General features: G+C 35.3%; 1 protein-coding gene across 1 annotated transcript in view; it reads left to right on the top strand.

Moving 5' to 3' along the window:
- The window catches only part of dbn1 (drebrin 1), a 62,104-nt gene that overhangs the window by 24,888 nt on the left and 19,506 nt on the right, over positions 1 to 17,710 (top strand). Inside the window, 1 exon segment of the mRNA XM_043220894.1 lies at positions 16,285 to 16,340. Coding sequence (XP_043076829.1) covers positions 16,285 to 16,340 — 56 coding nt within the window.

The raw sequence follows: 17,710 nt of genomic DNA, 5'->3' as shown, positions 1-17,710 counted from the left end.
ACATTTATGTCTAACCGTTAAGTGTGAAATCATTGCATCCAGTTTAGCGCTTAATTCTGTTCTTTAAAGTATCGTGTTTATGTAATAAGTAAACGTATACTAAAAATGCTTTTCTTTTCCGTAAGCTGGGAGAACAGCCCATGCTGTTAAGCCTAAAAATGCAGTTGGGTATGCGCCCTAGATATTAAAACTCGTAAAATAATCACTCTCTTACATCACTGCAGCAAAGACATAGTGTCACTTCATGTAATGGGATAAAATGGACTATGAGTTCCTGGAAACAGGACATTGCATTTTGGCGGTTGTCTCGCGAAAAGGAGAAGTTTCATTGTCTTGAAACCTGATTATCCAGAGAACTGGACAATAATTTCATATGAAACCTTGCCTAACCATTGTAGAAAGTGAAGCTGGCTTTCTCCAAAGCAAATGAGAGACCTCCGATTAGTTCAGTAATCGGTCTTCTTGGCAACAGCCAGGAAGACAAGCCTGTCAGCTTGGTTTTGTTTTGCCGATTCTGTCCGCAAACCTTGTTTACAGCTGACCATCTGCTATTAGTAAGGCTGGGCCATATCCTGCACATTTCAGCAGTCAGTTTTAGTTCTGACACTGAAAGGAGCACAGTCATGCTGACTTCAGAGCAACAGGAAGCTGAGAATAAACACCTAGTGGAGTGAAGCACTAAATGCTTAGAGGTGATGAGGTGAAATGGAAATAACACAATAAACTTATGGATAGGGCTACAGTGAATTCACGACAACATTTTAGAATAAGGGTCTAAAATTGTTCTGTGACATACCCGATTGTAATGAAATTTAGGACTGTTGTGATATTAAAAAAGTTCCAAAAAATTTGAGCTGATCTAAAAAGTGGTTTTAATTTCAAGACCATTATGTCTTGGTCTTGGACTCAGGAGAATGTAGGCTCTGTCTTGACCCTTTTCTGCTCTGGAGGTCTTGGCCTGGACTTGAATGAGCCAGTTGGTCTACTCTGTGGCCATCTTGGCAACATCCTGTGCAGCTATTTCAATGAATGGTCAGTCAAATGAAAATTTGTGACTAGGTTAAGTTTGCTCATAGCATTCTTTCAGTGAATTACTCATCCAAACTGATTTTTTTTTGTTTTGAAAAGTGGCTGTCCAAACATGCTTTATAGTCCAATAAGTGGTCACCATTGGGTGATGGATGATTTTTCGCAGAGATAATGGAAAAAATGATTAGGGCTTGTCAGCGCCACATTGTAAAATGCATAAACATTTCTTAGTACAGCAATATCATTATAAAATGAAGGTAAATAGAAATGGGTAAACTTAATCCTTACAAAACCTCCTACATCCATTTTGTTAGTCAGTTAATGTTCTCCTGTCTGAGGCTATAAAAACTCTTGTGAAACAGAAATGCAGAGTATTTATTATTGTACTTATAATTAAAAAAATCTGCTTTAATGTGGTCAAAGGTAATGGTTTAATCACTTTTATTCATATAGCAATTAATATATAGTATTTTTATCAAAGCACTGAACAGTATCAAATAGGAGAATAGAGAGATGTTTTTCACGATCAAATAAAATGTATTATAATTTAAATTTATATTAAATACAATACATGGAACTTAAAAATTACTATTTGATTAATTTAGGTATCAAGTATTTAGTAAGGCTAAAGAGTAGCATTATATGTAATTTTAGAATTACTTTAGAATTGCTATTTTTTTAAATGTACGATGCATATAAACTATAAGAAATTACATTAAAGCATATTTTACCATAAATGCTTTAATATTTATCACATCAAAATAAGTGTCGTCTTTAAAGCATGACAAAAGATTATTAAAACATGTTTTATGTATTATCAGTGCAAAACAATTTAAAATTAATTTAAAGGATCTCAAATTCATAAGCACATCTCAGATGTCTTATCTCCAGAGCAAGAGTCATCATTACTACTGCAGTCCTTGTGCCATCAACTCGGGTTAGTTTCAATTCTCTTTACATAAATTTTGTAAGAAGAAATCATTTTTGGGTGGATCTCTTTGGGAATGACATTAACTCCAGCATTGTCAATGGTGACTACATGGGACAAACAGGCAGCTGTACCCACGCAAGCATGGGAATTAACTTGCACTTTAATCACTTCCTTTGTTTTTTTTTTCTTTGATGTGGCAGTAGCACAACTTGTTTTAATGAATAGTGGAGATGCTCTTTATGCAGATGAACAGCCTCATTTAAATGACAATGTGAGTTTGTCAGCTGTGATTGGATGCGGCAGAAGTTACGCCTTAATTACCCTGGACTGACAATTAGACTTGGCATTAAGTGACAGAAATCTTTCTCAAATCTGTTCATTCTCTTCTTTAAATCTTTTATATACATTATAGTACATTCTGAACTTCTTTTCTTTTTTTTACTTTTTTTTCTCATTTTACTGGACTGATCTACACTGTTCCAAGAATAGATATTCATCTCTCTTTGGATAACTCCACATAAGGCCTTTGACATGAATGATTTCAAGCAGTTATTTCTTCCTATTTCAAATCAATGCATTTTCCTGCCGGTTCTACATTAATACAACCCATTGAAGAGGCGTGGGTTCCTAATTATAGAAACTCTTGTAGAATGAAAAGTTATTTTAGTTATCACTCATCCTTAGCTGAATGAAACAGATGTAACTGTGTGTGTGTGTGTGTGTGTGTGTGTGTGTGCAGGCATGAAAAACCTCAGCTGTTAAAAGACTAATATACACTGTTTATGTGTACACAATGTGTGTAGTATTTCTGAATCTAGAGAGTTTGGAGGTAAGCAGTAAGTGCTGGAGAGGGGTATTTATGGCTTTCACAGTTTGAGTCAGAGCAGCGCTGATGCTTGATGGGATGTGACCCGATCTCCATGAGGACCCTGTGACCTCGTTTCTACAGTAATGCATCTCTGTATGCTGTTATTTATGTGTGAATGTGTGAGCTGGGGTGGATATGTTTAAGTTGACATTTTTCACATTTTACTTTTATTGTGAGGGTATTTCAGGATTTTCAGTCAGAACAAATGTTATTTCAGAAGCAGATTTTTTAAAGAATATGTACATCTATCTATCTATCTATCTATCTATCTATCTATCTATCTATCTATCTATCTATCTATCTATCTATCATTAATTGGTAGAGTATCATGTTTTAGACACACATGAGCAGAAAAAATCTTGAGCACTAAATCAACGTATTGGAATGTGGGAAAGGATCATGACATTGAAGTTTAGAGTAACAGCTAACTTACAGGAATCAACTGCGCTTTAAATATACTGAAAACATTTTTTTGAGTACAATCATGTTTACAATATATGTATTGCATTGTATCAAATAGCCTTAGTGAGTGTAAAGAGACTTTCCAAAACATTTAAAACCTTTGACCAGTAGTGTATTTTGGATGCCCCTCCACCTATATTGTGCCGCAGTCACCAGAAGCCTCTGGGTAAGCTGAGCTGTTTTCATCCGTGTTCTGTTGTGGAAAATCTTCATTCCCCACCCAATCTGCGCATTCTTGGGTGTCCCTATTGCCTCTCTACCTTCTAACCTATCACTCAGAAACTCAAAAACGGGAAAACTTTGCAGAAGCCATGTAATCACTGCAATTACAAATAATTATTCCTCGCTGTTGCACTGAAGTGGTAATGAAAGCAGATAGCTCTGCAGGTGGCTTGTATTTGCCTGATTTATTGATACCAGTAGCATTTTCTCTAGCAACTACATGGTCATTTCCTCATGGATTCCAGTGCCTTGCTGTATCCATGACTATATAAGGGTATCTTTCCCAGCTTCTTGACCTCCTCCCAATGCTAATACACCTCTACATACTCACATTCCCAGACTGAAGAAATGCTTTGGGCATTCAATACCATCCTGCTCAGGCCCCCTCTCTTCTAGTCTTACAGGGAGATGATTAAACAAGCCGAGGGGACTGATGTCACCACGTTCTAGCTATGGGTCAAAGGGCAACATAGCGCAGATACACCCCTTCCATATGTCTGGCTGTCACTAAACAACTTCATACCAGTTACATACACTGCTTTCTTTTTCTGGCCTGGCAGAGCGGTTGATCGGCCTCTGGAATGGCTTTGAGAACGTACTACTGAAGCATGTGTAGCTCGAATTCATTCTTCACCGCCAATTTTGAACAGGCTGCTCCTGATTACAGGCCATAGATTTTCCAGAGATGTTCGTATGATTCCACATGCCTCATAGACAGTCTCCAATGCCTCATCACTTCTAGTTTATTTTTTTGGCATGTCCACTGAAACAGGAGCATAACATGTGAGGTATTTTAATCCAGGAAGAGCTCAAGAGTTTTCCCGGTAGATCTATCTGGATATCCTGAGAGAAAACTTTGCTTTGGCTCACCACACTGCCTAGGCAGGTGAGACTTTGACTGTATTTATCTGAGTTGTCATAATCTCCTTGTCTCAGAGGACACCATATGGATAAGTCTTCATTCATCGTTTTTCTGGGAAAGCGTCATGCCTTTGCAGTTGAAGAGGTTATTTATAATCTGTGGTGTATTCATACAAAAACAATGATTGACTGATGAGGTGTTGATCTACAATTGGTTGCTAATTTCCATTAGAAAGTCAATTACAGCCAAAATACTTTAGAAGTCACTGGATTCCTAAAAATCAAACCAGATCTAACTCATGTGTATCCATTCTCATAATTCAGGACACAGTTTGCATTGTCTACTATCACAAATTATTATGGTATAACTTATAGGAATGTTATGTGTCGTCCCGAGCTGATTGAAAATCAATGAAATAAGTAATATGTTAAACAGATGGTACAATACATTCAGGGATGGTGTTTATATTAGTGTATCTCTGAGGAACTTTGGATGGAATTTTTTTATCTTGGATGTTTGAGCATTAACCAAGAAAAAGCTGTATTACTTCTTTTCTGCAAGCGCCCACCTGCTCTCAGAGATAGAATTTATGCTCTCATTTTAGCCACCTGCTACTTTTATTTCTTACACATGTTTTGTGCAGTAGTCTCTAAGCTATGCCTATATCGCTTATGGTCAGACCATTCTGGTTTTGCTTAAAATTTCAAAATGATAACATTTAAATGAAAAGAGCTGCTCATTCTGCATTTATGCAGCATCTGTGTTTGGATCATAATTAAAATGCAGTGCTGGCTTTGTTTTAGTTTAGTTATGTGGGCCACATTTCAATTTTACAACGAATAATGTGCAAACATTAGTTTGAAATAATAAAGGACACCTTTTTATTTCAATTTGTCTTAAATCTAATTTTGTTTAAGAAAATGTGAGAAAATCTAATTGTGAAATCAGTATCATGAATCATATTATATTGAGTTGTGTTAATTGTTACATGTCTTATTCCTTGGTAAATTCTGTTAAAATGGCAATATTTACAATATCTTTGTACATTTGCAGCAATTCACCAATAATGTTACAACATCTAGCAAATTTGTGGAGCTGATATTTTTGTCTTTGATTTGATGAGTCTTTGATTTCACTGGTAAATTTCCAGAAAAGTCTGTATGTGTGTAAAAGAGCCAAGGTATTACTATGAAAACATCTTGTAAATACCATGCTTCATTTAATTATTAAATAACATGAATGGTGGCCTGATCGCCAATGCTCACATTGGGTGTTTTTTTCTCATTGAATAATATCCCATTTGATTTCATATTGGCTGTAATGTTTAAAAAACGGACAAAGAATTTAAATCATTCATACACCCCTATTATGAGTTGGTTTACATGCAGTCACAATTGGAAATGTTTGTCATGAAGGTTTGAGTTGCCAGGCTAAAGCCTTCATTAAACACTCTTCAAAGAGATGCTGAGAGATGCTATGTGACTAGCTCAGCCCAGCATGTCGAAACAGAACCAACAAACCTGCAGCCCTCAGCATATTTTTCCCAGTCACTTATTTCTTTTGCAACGAGGATCCTTGTAATGATGTGCAGAAAATAAACCAGGTTTTGTGATCATCTTTCCTGGAGGAATATTTGTCATAGTCAGCATAAGGCTTTTCCACCCATGAGAGTTTTTGCCAAATGTGTTTTCCATATGTGTGACAAATATGATCCAGTTTTTAAAGCTTTTACTTGTGATAGGTTTGTCAGAAAACACGGTGCATCAAAATCTGGAAAGATCATTAGCTATAAAAATGCTATTGTTATTATCTGCAACTTTCTCTTTGTCACAGTCTCATAATTTCTGAGCAGTACACAGCTGTGGGTATTTCAGAACATTAGCAGATAAATCTCCCAAAATATTCAAGTCGAGCAATGCCTAGCAACAAATTATAGCAGTTCAGCCATTTTTGTGGCTCTGCATAGAAGTATTCCCCCTATGCATTTTGTGGAATTTCTGGTTGCTATGACAACAGTGTGATATCCCTGTATATCCTGATATTCTGTGTATGGGTAATGTCACCTCTGTATTAAACGTGGAGCCATTCTTGAATAACTTAAAGTGATGTTTTTATGTAACAATTTTCTTCAAAGACATACTGTACAGTGTTGAATACAGTGTTGATGTATTTTACAACTGCAAATGAGCTACAGCCTCAACTTCAGGCCTAATTTTGACAAGACATCTTAAGACAGCAACTTGCACTCAAACTGACAAACCAGACATCGACATGCACATGCAGACACACACACACACACACACACACACAAATGTTGTGCTCGAATGAAAATGACCTACTTGTTCGGACCACAAGAACAATTACACCCCATTCACTCCATTCAAAGCACAAGAGATGTTTTTCAAATCCCACATGCTTTTGCGCTGACGCTGCTTTGTCAGTCTGGTATCATTTATCTTTTTCCAGATTTAAGGGACATAACTGTATATATATAATTTCATTAGCAGCTTCATGGCACGATGACAGAATTTTAAATTTTTGGGTGAACCAGCCTTTAAATAAATTAATTATCTGTGCGGTTGACATACCATAATTATTATTGTTGTTATTTACTTACTGTGTTATTGATTCCTGCTATCAAGTAAAGCTATATATTTAAAATACATTTATTTCAAACTAACTATAGGTTAAATGTGCTGCTCAACGGCCTGCATGCACTTCACTAATTCACAGTCTAATTTAGAAAAATATTCATATCATTTCAGATAAAAAATAATTTTTTCCACCACTAGTCATCACAGTTCTACACATGTCGTTTTAAACACATGTGTTTCTAGTGTGTTGAATTGCTTGTGTTATCTGGCTAACACACTGCATACTACGGTGTGTGTGTGTGTGTCTGACCACTGTGGTATCTTATTGCTGTCGATACAGAATGGAGCATGAACACACCCCTCTAGCAGAGGGCCCTGGACCAGCATCACCATGGTAGCAGCAGAGATGCTGCTGGCCTGTCTAATGATGCTCTGTTGGGAGTAGAGGAGAGGGCAAGCTTTAACACATTCTGAAGTGAGGGTAGAAAGTGTGTGTGTGTGAATGCATGTGCGTGTGTGTGAGTGTGAATGCATGTGTGCGTCTGTGTGCACCTGTATGTGTTTATTGCACACAATCAGCTGGAATACACATGGACTAAGATTAATTACTTAAATATGTATGGTTTGTTTGTACATTCATTTAAATTTGCCCCAAGCTTTTGTCTGTTTGCCATCCCCCTGTGAAAAGCTCTCTCAGCTGGCTACTGGGACAGTTTGGCTCAGGCTAGCAGATGTCTGTAGTGATTCCTCTTTCTCAAATCCCAGCTATTGATTTTGCTTTTTTTTCATCTGTCACCTCCCCATCTCCCTTCACTTGTCTTTTCCTTTCTTTGCGGTAAAGGAGGGAGCTTCCTGTCATGAATAGAGTCAGGGGCTTTTCACTTCTTACAGTGAACACTTTTGCTGCGGAGGTTGAGCTAAATTATTGATTCTGGGATTTTAAGATAGTCTGAAAAAACTGTCTGGGAAAAGAGAAGGTGATGAGACATGTCTGATCATAATAAAGCAAGGATTCCTTGTGCGTGTTTATTGAGTTTTAGGCAATAATTAACATTTTTAGGTTAAAATTAATATAAATGTATAGAAAGATGTGTTTCTTTAAATGCACATTATCACTTAACTTTTTATTCTATATGCAATGTAATGGCAGTGTTGTACAAAAAAGGTCTTGTTCTGCATATTAACAAACCATTACTAATGGTTAACTCAATAAACTCATAAATTACTGCTGATTAACATTTATTAAGGCACTTGTTTAGGTATTGGGTAGTTTAGGGATGTAAGAATAGTCATGCAGAATATGTGCTTTATAAGTACTAATAAGCAATCAATATGTTCACATATACATTATTGAGTTTACATTCACATAATACACACTATGGCACACTGAATTTATTTATATACAGTACAACTAATTAAAGTACAATGAAAATACAACAATATAGATTTGGGGCATCTAATATCATTTTAATAATCCTAAAAAATCTGTCCAATATTAACACATTAGTGGGAACTATACATCCCGATTGAATACTGATATGAACTGGTGATGTAAATAGCATGTGTATTCAAGCATTTACAGTGAAAACAGAAAATCTGCCAAAAAAACATGGGCATGCTCCCAATTGTACTATTGCTCAGCAACAGAATCTCCATTTTCTTATTTCGAGAAGTGTGAATAACAGTACCCTATGTAATAATTATGTGCAATTTTCACACATTATATTGAGACTTGCTGACCTTCTGGTTAGGAATCCTTTGTCATGCTGTGTCCTGCTGACAGCTGTCAGTGGTGTACGTGTCGCCCTGACCCCTTTCTGGCTCACTGACCCATCCTCCCCGACTCTCTCCTCAGCCCTGAGCTTACACTGCCAGATGCTTCCATCTGCTTCTTTCTCTATCTTTCTTTCTTTTCCTCGTCTGTTTCCACCCTCCTTCCAGTCCACAGACCTTTTTAAGAGTATATGGCCTGTTTAATTAAAGGGATGGATTCATTCAAAATTTTCTCATATAATATATACTTTTAAAGCTCCATATAATATATATTTTTAAAGCTCAGAATTTATTACTAAATAAAAAAATTAGCTTTGCGTACAGCTATAAAAATGATCATACTAATATTATAACTCAAAACCATCAAGCTTTTATTTTGGCATGAAACCACATGACTTCTCTTTATTTAGCACCAGCTAACACATATGCTTCTCATTACAAGTTTAATTACTTGATTAAATCACAGCCTTTTGCAATGTGATAATCACACTAAGCCATGTTGTAGTTTTTGGGTTTTAGTTTGATTATTAGCATGATCCTAATTTTTCCTAAAAAAAGGAAACACATACAATAGACGCGTTTTGAAGAGTGCCTTATATCTCTTGCCATACTAATTTGACAATCTGCCTGCCTGAGAAATGAAACTGCAGAGTTTGGCTTATTTGAGGTTTATTAGATGGGGTCGGCAGCAGGGTGACAGTAAGCTGCATGTTACTTTTCTTTCAAAGGTAGAATGTCCTCTCTCCACCAGAGCATAAATTTCACTATGCTAGAATATTTTTTTCCCCTGCAGCGTTTATCATACATTCAATCATTTATTTGGATTAAGCCCCTCCGCTGCTCTTTTCATTTTCTTCATACAAATGTCTACATCATGCTAGAACTAACTTTTTTTTCCCCCAATGTTGTCTTTTTCATCATATTTTCAATCTCTGTTTTCTGAGGCTTTACAGATTATTTGAATGAACATCTGGGCAGAGTGTTGGGGAAAGAACTCCATCTGGCCATGGGACAGAGGTGATGATTTACTGGCTGGACTATAATCCAGCATCAGCCATAATCAAGCAAGAGCGAGAAACAGCGAAAAGTAGTGTTTATTTCAGGCCATTTTTATCTTCGCACTTCTCGCTTCTTTGAAATGCATGTCATTTTTCCTTTAATGAGCCTTCCTTTTTTCTCTCTCAATTTGTGGTCCAGTTAAAATGCCTGTCTCTTCAGTACATCAAACGTAGGTATGTAAAATGCACACATGGCTGATGGAAAGCAGTGTGGCTTCTATAAATGGACCTGCCAGGTCCTTCTATATACTGTGAGAATAGGTGATGTAAACTCTGATATTCTTTTCCAATTATTTGTCATTCGTTTTCTCCAGTTACTCAGATTTCTGCATATAACAAAGTTAAGATCTTTATATAGTATATATATATATATATATATATAGTATATATATATATATATGTAGGTGTGTGTGTGTGTGTGTGTGTGTATTTTACATTTACTATGATCTATTTTCAACCAAAGTGGATCTCACTAAAAATAGCAAACAAACAAAAAACCTGTTACCTAAAATGGCCCCGAAGTGTGTTGCTGGTGTTTTTAGGCTTGCTGACATAATGGGTTTAAAAAACTGTGGTTTAGGATTGCATCTTTTCTTCATCTGAACTTGCTGTATCAGCCTCTTTTAAATGATGATATTTTATTTCCTTTGATAATTATATTTAGATAGAATCCTACAGCACAGTTGATTCTCATCCACTGAATTTAATTGCATGAGCTCCTCTGTGGCTGGACATTTTGCTGAGCTTTGTTATTTCACAGAAAGGCAATTGCGTCCACAAAAGAATGGAAAGATTGTGTGTGTGTGTGTGTGTGTGTGTGTGTGTGTGTGTGTGTGTGTGTGTGTGTGTGTATCTGTGTGTGAGTGTCAGAGTAGGTGTGCTTGTGTTTTTGTTTTATACAAGATGGCCAAGATAAAAAGTACATATAAGTATTTTAGCATAATAAACAACAATAATAATAATAATAATAAGAAATGTTTATTGATCAGCAAGTTAGTTGGTATTTTACATTACATTTTAAAAATATAAGTCATTTTTCAACTGAAATTTCACAATTCCTGTAATTTCAGTTACTGTAACTAATAATATAAGATAGCAATCAAATATGTCAAATATTATTCAACTTATCATTTCTGCCACTCGAGAGCTTGCAGGGATGGATCATTATAATGAACCATGTTGAAAAGACTGATTTAATGAGGTGTTTTAATTATTCTCTATAATTTAACAATAGAGTCAACAATAGAGTAATTATGCTAATACTGTATCTTTAAAAAATGGCTATCTTTGTGCTTTAACCATTTATTAAAAAAATGTACACTAGTACATTAATGGTTCATATTATTAACTCAAGGTACTGCTCAGTGACAAGTTAAATGAACATTTTTGTATATTTTCTGATCCATATTTTATATTTGTAAACTATATGCTATAGTATACTATGATTGTTTGTTGGTCGCTAATCTACTTTTTATATCAATTTATATAATCTTTAATTGCTTCTATTCCATTGACTAAAATATAAATGTAAATATAATGTCAGTATCAGTGCTCTTTCTCAGAGCGCACTTGATAATGTTTAATGAAATCTCTTATCGCAGCCTTCTCTCCCATGTCGACATATTCATTTCCACATGAAACGCGTGAACTATTAAACCTCTGACCTTTTCTTTTCTGTGTCGCCAAACAATTCTTCTGCCTTTTCTGCATAACAGGAAAGAAAAGTTTCAGTACTGCTTTAAGGGACATGTGCACTCACTTTAGAGAAAATTACCTGTGTCTTGTTTCTCATAGAGGCTAGATGTATTACACATGTGGTATCAGTTTGTGAGGCTGTAGGCAACATTTCGAAATGTTTGATTGCTTTGGCTTCCTGGAAAAAAGAGCCCTGTCATGGGTATGGGGGCAGATTGGACACGGCGACCCTCTGAGAAACAATCGGATTAGTAGCCCCTGCTTAGGCGTGCAGCAGGGTAATTTTAATGACATGGTTGAGAATGAATTCGAAGCCTAGAATGGAACTAATTGCAGCGATGCCGAATTGACTAAATTCGTGTGCATTCTTTTCTCTTCCTTTGGGATACCTTTTAATTTGGCCATTTCTGTGTCTGCTATGCAATCAACAATGTGAAAAAGTCACTTGCATATACCTATATTTTGCTTAAAGCTTTCATATAATAGGGTCAGTGACATACAAGGGTGTTTAGAATAATAAAATTAAAAATAATATTTTAAAACTACTATATACTGTATGCTACTACTATACTTTAGAAATGTGCTAATTTTTGTATTTATTATATGGGTTCAAAGACCTTTTATATATTACATAGAATTCATTTAATGTTAGGAAATATATTTGAGCGTATACACTCATTTAATTGGTTTAATATACTTTTGGAACATTTTTAGAAGACTTTTTGACTTTGACTTCATGAAGAAGGTCTGCAGGTGCCCTCATATGGTATCATTGCTGTTTTGTCATGATATTGTACTGTTTAATGTTTTTTTTCTGTATATGTTGTGTGACCACATTGATTTTACTTATCACATGACTTGATTTGATCAACCATTTTATATATGTATAATTTAATCTAATTTAATAGCAGGATGGTTAGTTCACTTTGGCTTTATGTCACTAAAAATCAAAAATATTATAGTTCAGAGATTATGCTCATCACAGAAGAGTTCAAGATGTTGCATGTGGTTTGGATTTGCATCGAAATGTATTTTTGAATAAATAAATACATCTGGACGAATGAGCATTACGTCACCGTCGCAGGTTATGTGCTGTTGATATGGTGAGAATGTAGCAACATTTCATTCACATAAAAGGGAATGTTTTAATAAGCGTGGCTTCAGAGAATTTGTTCGCATGATTCCCACCCTGCGAGACAATAGAGGAGGCCTCCCACTCAGGGGCTTGAGCAAATCGCACTCAGCTTCACTCTGGGCTGCGTTGACGCTCTGAGCCGTGTTTCTAGGTCATGAGAGTCTGTTATGAATAATAAAACGAGTCCGTTTTAAATGGAATATTTATAGAAGTGAAACAGCAAACGCTGCACCTCCTTCCTGTATTATTTTCCCAGATATCGTTTCGGTGACAGTGACATTTGCGGTATTTCTTATTTACTAATATTTCCCCCATCTTTACCATGCCTGTGTGTTTTTTTTTTTTTCTTTGTGCCGTTATGTTAGCTGGGGATCTTGAAACAGACTGTGAATGAGCCGGGGACCTAATGACTCAGGCTGGGGCCCTGACGGAACGGTGATATTTGGTAGTGAGGAAATGGTTTGGGGAGAGGTGATGAAAGAGGAACTGATGTGGGATATTTGGTTAAGGGGAGGGTTGAGGATTCTGCCCTAGATGTTTAATTGTGGGACCACTCAGACAGAAAACAATTAGAGCATAGTCAAGTAGGTCTATTTTGGTGCTGTAGGCTATATATTTTCCAAAGAACATGTGATGTATTTTCTGCTCCTCTATAATAACTGCACATAATAATTGCAGGATCCAAGTAATCACATGTGATGGAATGGATTCTTTCAAATCTTTCTGTACTGGATGCACATAATCCATGGCCACGTGCACTGTGGGCCAGTGTTATTCTCCTTTACACATTATTCAGGAGCATCGGTCGTAAACCACAATCCCATGAACACAACCCCATGCATAACTAAAAGAATCATTAATGAACCCAAATAATGTCCAGCAGAAAAATATTCACTCAAGTCATTAGTACACTTACTATCAGAGGTATTTTTGCTTTAGGTCTCCCCAAGCAACCTCCTCAAGCAATGCTAGTAACCACCTACAAACTTCCTTCAGAATCTGTAAATATGGAGTTTTTTCCGCAACATTTTTTTCTAATGACACGGACACAAGTCCAATTTGTTTCTGTTATAATTTGTTTGCATTATGACTTAACTGAGATTGTATTTGTTCTGTCTGAACAAACGTAAAATAAAATGCTAAAATCAAGGATTTTAAATTAGTCGATTTAATTTAGGAATGACATCATTGTGAAAAGTGTATGCTCATTTTAAGATTACATTCAGCAAGATTATTGAATTATTAGTTGTTTTTAATAAGAGTGTCAGTCGTGTCTCCTCAGAAGACTTTACTATTTTATAACTAAACTTTACAAAGTGTCAGAGTATTGGAAAGATTTTCTCTCAGGTTTCATTAAAATCTTTATTTGTGTTTCAACACGAATGAGGTTTCACTGGAGTTAATTATGACACTGAATGAACCATATGAGTAAACTATCCCTTTAAATAAGCTTTAGATGATGATGTCTAAATGTAAAAATATACATTTAGATATGCACTATTAACAACTATCAGTGAATTTGTAATATGGTACTAATATATCTTGAAATTGAATGCTACTTTTAATAAACTCAAATATTACCTTGCTTTCAAAAGAACTTATCATAATATGCATTGGATGCTGAGGCTCAATTACAAAAAAAATAGGCAATTGTATGCAATTTTAACACACATGGGGAACAGTTAAACCCCAAAATAAAAAGATCCAAATCAACCCTGCTGTCCTTCAACCACACCGTTTCATTTTTGGCATGTTTGTTAGTTTTGTTCTACCGCTTTTGTTAGTTTTGTTCTATTAACAAGTAACATCGTGATTCATGTTTCAGAAGATCCGTGCAGTAATTTTACTCTTGGCTTTAGCCAAGCATTGCACAACAGAGATGTCTTTTTCTCTCCCTGTGCTCTAGATCATTTGCATATGATTGTTTGCATTATAATATGTGTCTCTTTGTCGGTATAATGCCTGCTAAAGGCTGGAGGATAAAGCTGGGTGAGGAAAGTCCTGCATTTGGGATTTTGCGGCCCACTTCCATTGGCAGTACCTAAAGAATTCGCAATTATGTGTTTAAATCATCCTTGTGCTTTGGACTCAAGTTTAGCCTTGTGAATGCTAAATGTTCTACGGATTTACAGACCAAAATATCATGGAGACTAAATCTGGCGCCTAGCAACACTGGAACACCCTAGTAACAAAAATATTTAACAAAAAATTACAAAGAAAAAAATTTAATAAAAAGATTTATAAAACATAATGATTAGTAAAGGATTTACTGTAACGTTAATGCAAAGTGTACTTTTTGAAAATGCACTTGTACAATTAAGATTTAATCTACATTACAAGTGCACATTATACAGTTAAGTCAGTACAGTTTTTACTTCATAAAGTTTTTGTTTTAAATAGATTTGGGACAGTGTATTCACAACGCTGCACGTCAGTTCATCTAAACCGTGAGGCACAATTTTCATCCATTTCCCATGCTTCATGTTGTAGCTTACGGCAGTAGAACTTCTGTTCTTCTCTTTGTTGTCCTTACTAGCGTAGCACCAAACTCCTACTCATTATTTTGCAGTGATGGGGAATGAGATTAGCCGTGCACTGCAATATGTTAATGATTACCTCCATTATTTAAAGAATGAAACATCAAAGCCTTGGCATGTTAGAAAAGCTGGGGCGCGTGTTTTATCTGAGCATACACAATTCATTAATATCTCTAGATATCGGTTTGGAATCCACAGTTGTTACCAGAATTATTTTTGCTTTTACAGGTAAGCGTGAAACAGGATGAAAAAGCAGTAGTTTCACTTTTATTAAAAGAATAACAAGTACTAGCGCTCCATATTTTATCCTCCTACACAGAGCTCTCAGATGACAGAGGATAATGCCATTTTCTCCTCCGAGCTAACGGCACCCTTGACCCTAAATGCACTGCTTTGGCCCTCTGGATAGAATGCATTCCAGTCTGTCAAAACCATGGAGATGAGTTTTATAAAGGGTTGTGCATGGGACTGACCTGGAAATAAAAAACTTTTTCATTAGTTTTTTTATTGTGTTTTGTGTACTTGCTTCGAGCAAACCCCTAACCCTAAGTTTTAAACCAGGGCATCTAACTTGTCCCAAAGCAATTGTGCTGGGGATGTGAATTATGCCTCAATTCATGCACTTATTTGAGAAGAGTTGCGCTGTTACTGTTCTATATAACCAGAATTATGATTTTCTTAATAAGGAACAAATAATTATGGTCACATACTGGCTAATAACTGATAAATGGCAATTACTTTGTTTTATTTAATAAATACATTTTAATAATAAAAAATGTTAACTTAAATGGCATCACAGCATTATAATTTGCATATGTAAAATTTTGAGATATGAAAAAAAAAAAAAAAAAAATATATATATATATATATATATATATATATATATATATATATATATATATATATATATATATATATGAGGTATACAAATATCCATTTGAATACTGACCAGAAAGTAATATGGTATTAATAAATTGGGCATGCTTACAGAATGTCAAAAAAACAAATATTATGTATATTAAATATAAGTGTTTTGTATTGATTTATTGATGTCATTGTTGATGTCTTTGATTGAATAGTCGCTTTACTAATATGATTCCTCTTTCTCTGTGCTGCAGGGCCTTATACACATATGAAGATGACAGTAACGATTTGATCCTGTCTGCATCAGGAGGTAGGCTACGTCTCAACATACTTCCTGTCCAAATATAGGCGATCTAATAATAACCAACCAGAATGTAGTCATGCACAAGCAATAACGCTGTCGGCTTGTGACTGATGACATTCATTTGTATTGTTGATGTACCATGATTGTGCTAGCGAATGCAACTGTGCGACTGTATCGTGACAGAGGCCAAACGCATTAAATGTGATATTAACTCTGCTAGCGTTATGCAGAAAGACAAAGCGTCTTCGTTCATTTGCAGCATATCTACTGTAAATATTCATAAAACCATCCAAGTACAGATCCGAAACACGGAGGTTCGAGTCTCACTGCGTTTTTTCAAACTATTATAATGCATCAAGCGCACAGTCTCCTATTTCCCTCAGAGATGGAGGAGGAAACCTGTCATTTCACACTGATGACAATCATTTAGTCTGTGACTGATGGAAGGTTATTATTAAGGGCCGTGTTGATTAGCACACAGAACACCATTCAGAAGCTGGAAAGTCTGTTTGCAAGAGATTTCCCGCAATGTTTATTTGAAGCGTATACTTGGCTTTTTTGTTTCTGAAGTATTTGTGCCATTTCCATACACAGTATTATATCTTAATGATGTTGAAAATACCAGCACAATATGAAAACAATGCCAAGCAGAGCAGGGACATTCATGCATTCTTGCTTTTTATGCACAAAACAGGTGACAGCATAACGAATGGAAAATACTAAAAATAAAACAGCTTAGCCAGTTGGATTTCAAAGTCACAATTATTCAATTTATCCAGGTGTAATTTCAAATTATCGTGTTAAATCACCAAGAGTGGTATTTTATGTAAATTAGTTTAGTGAACACAGCGTTAGGGAAAATTGCACCTTAAATTCATACACATGGAATTAATTTTTTTTTATGTGGGTAGTAAGTAGTGGGCTTATGTGTCTACTTCTTTGTGTAATTTCCTCTTTCCGGAACAAGAAAGAACTTCCACAAGACTGTGGGTGTGTGTGTATGTATTTTTATATCTACCGAACACTCTCTAGAGATCTATTTCTGTGTATATCTTTCATGAGAAGCAGTAACTAGCCAATCAGTCGGGGGTTATCAGCCTAATGCCTTAATATTACATATTTACACTGCTGGACAATCATTAATCTCAAAATAATTACATCATATATATATATATATATATATATATATATATATATATATATATATATATATATATAAAGACACGCATTAAAGTATGTATTCATAAAATATTTACATGTATATATTTATATTAAGATAATTTATATTATATAGAAGTATATTTAATGTAAAAGCATATCCTATTTTTTTTTTGAATATACACATTTCTCATAAAATATAAATACACTAAATGTTA

The sequence above is a fragment of the Puntigrus tetrazona genome, chromosome 21 (genome assembly GCF_018831695.1).
Source record: "Puntigrus tetrazona isolate hp1 chromosome 21, ASM1883169v1, whole genome shotgun sequence".
Classification (NCBI taxonomy): domain Eukaryota; kingdom Metazoa; phylum Chordata; class Actinopteri; order Cypriniformes; family Cyprinidae; genus Puntigrus; species Puntigrus tetrazona.
Note: the sequence above shows the minus strand (reverse complement) of the source record. Positions and strands in the feature narration are given on the sequence as shown.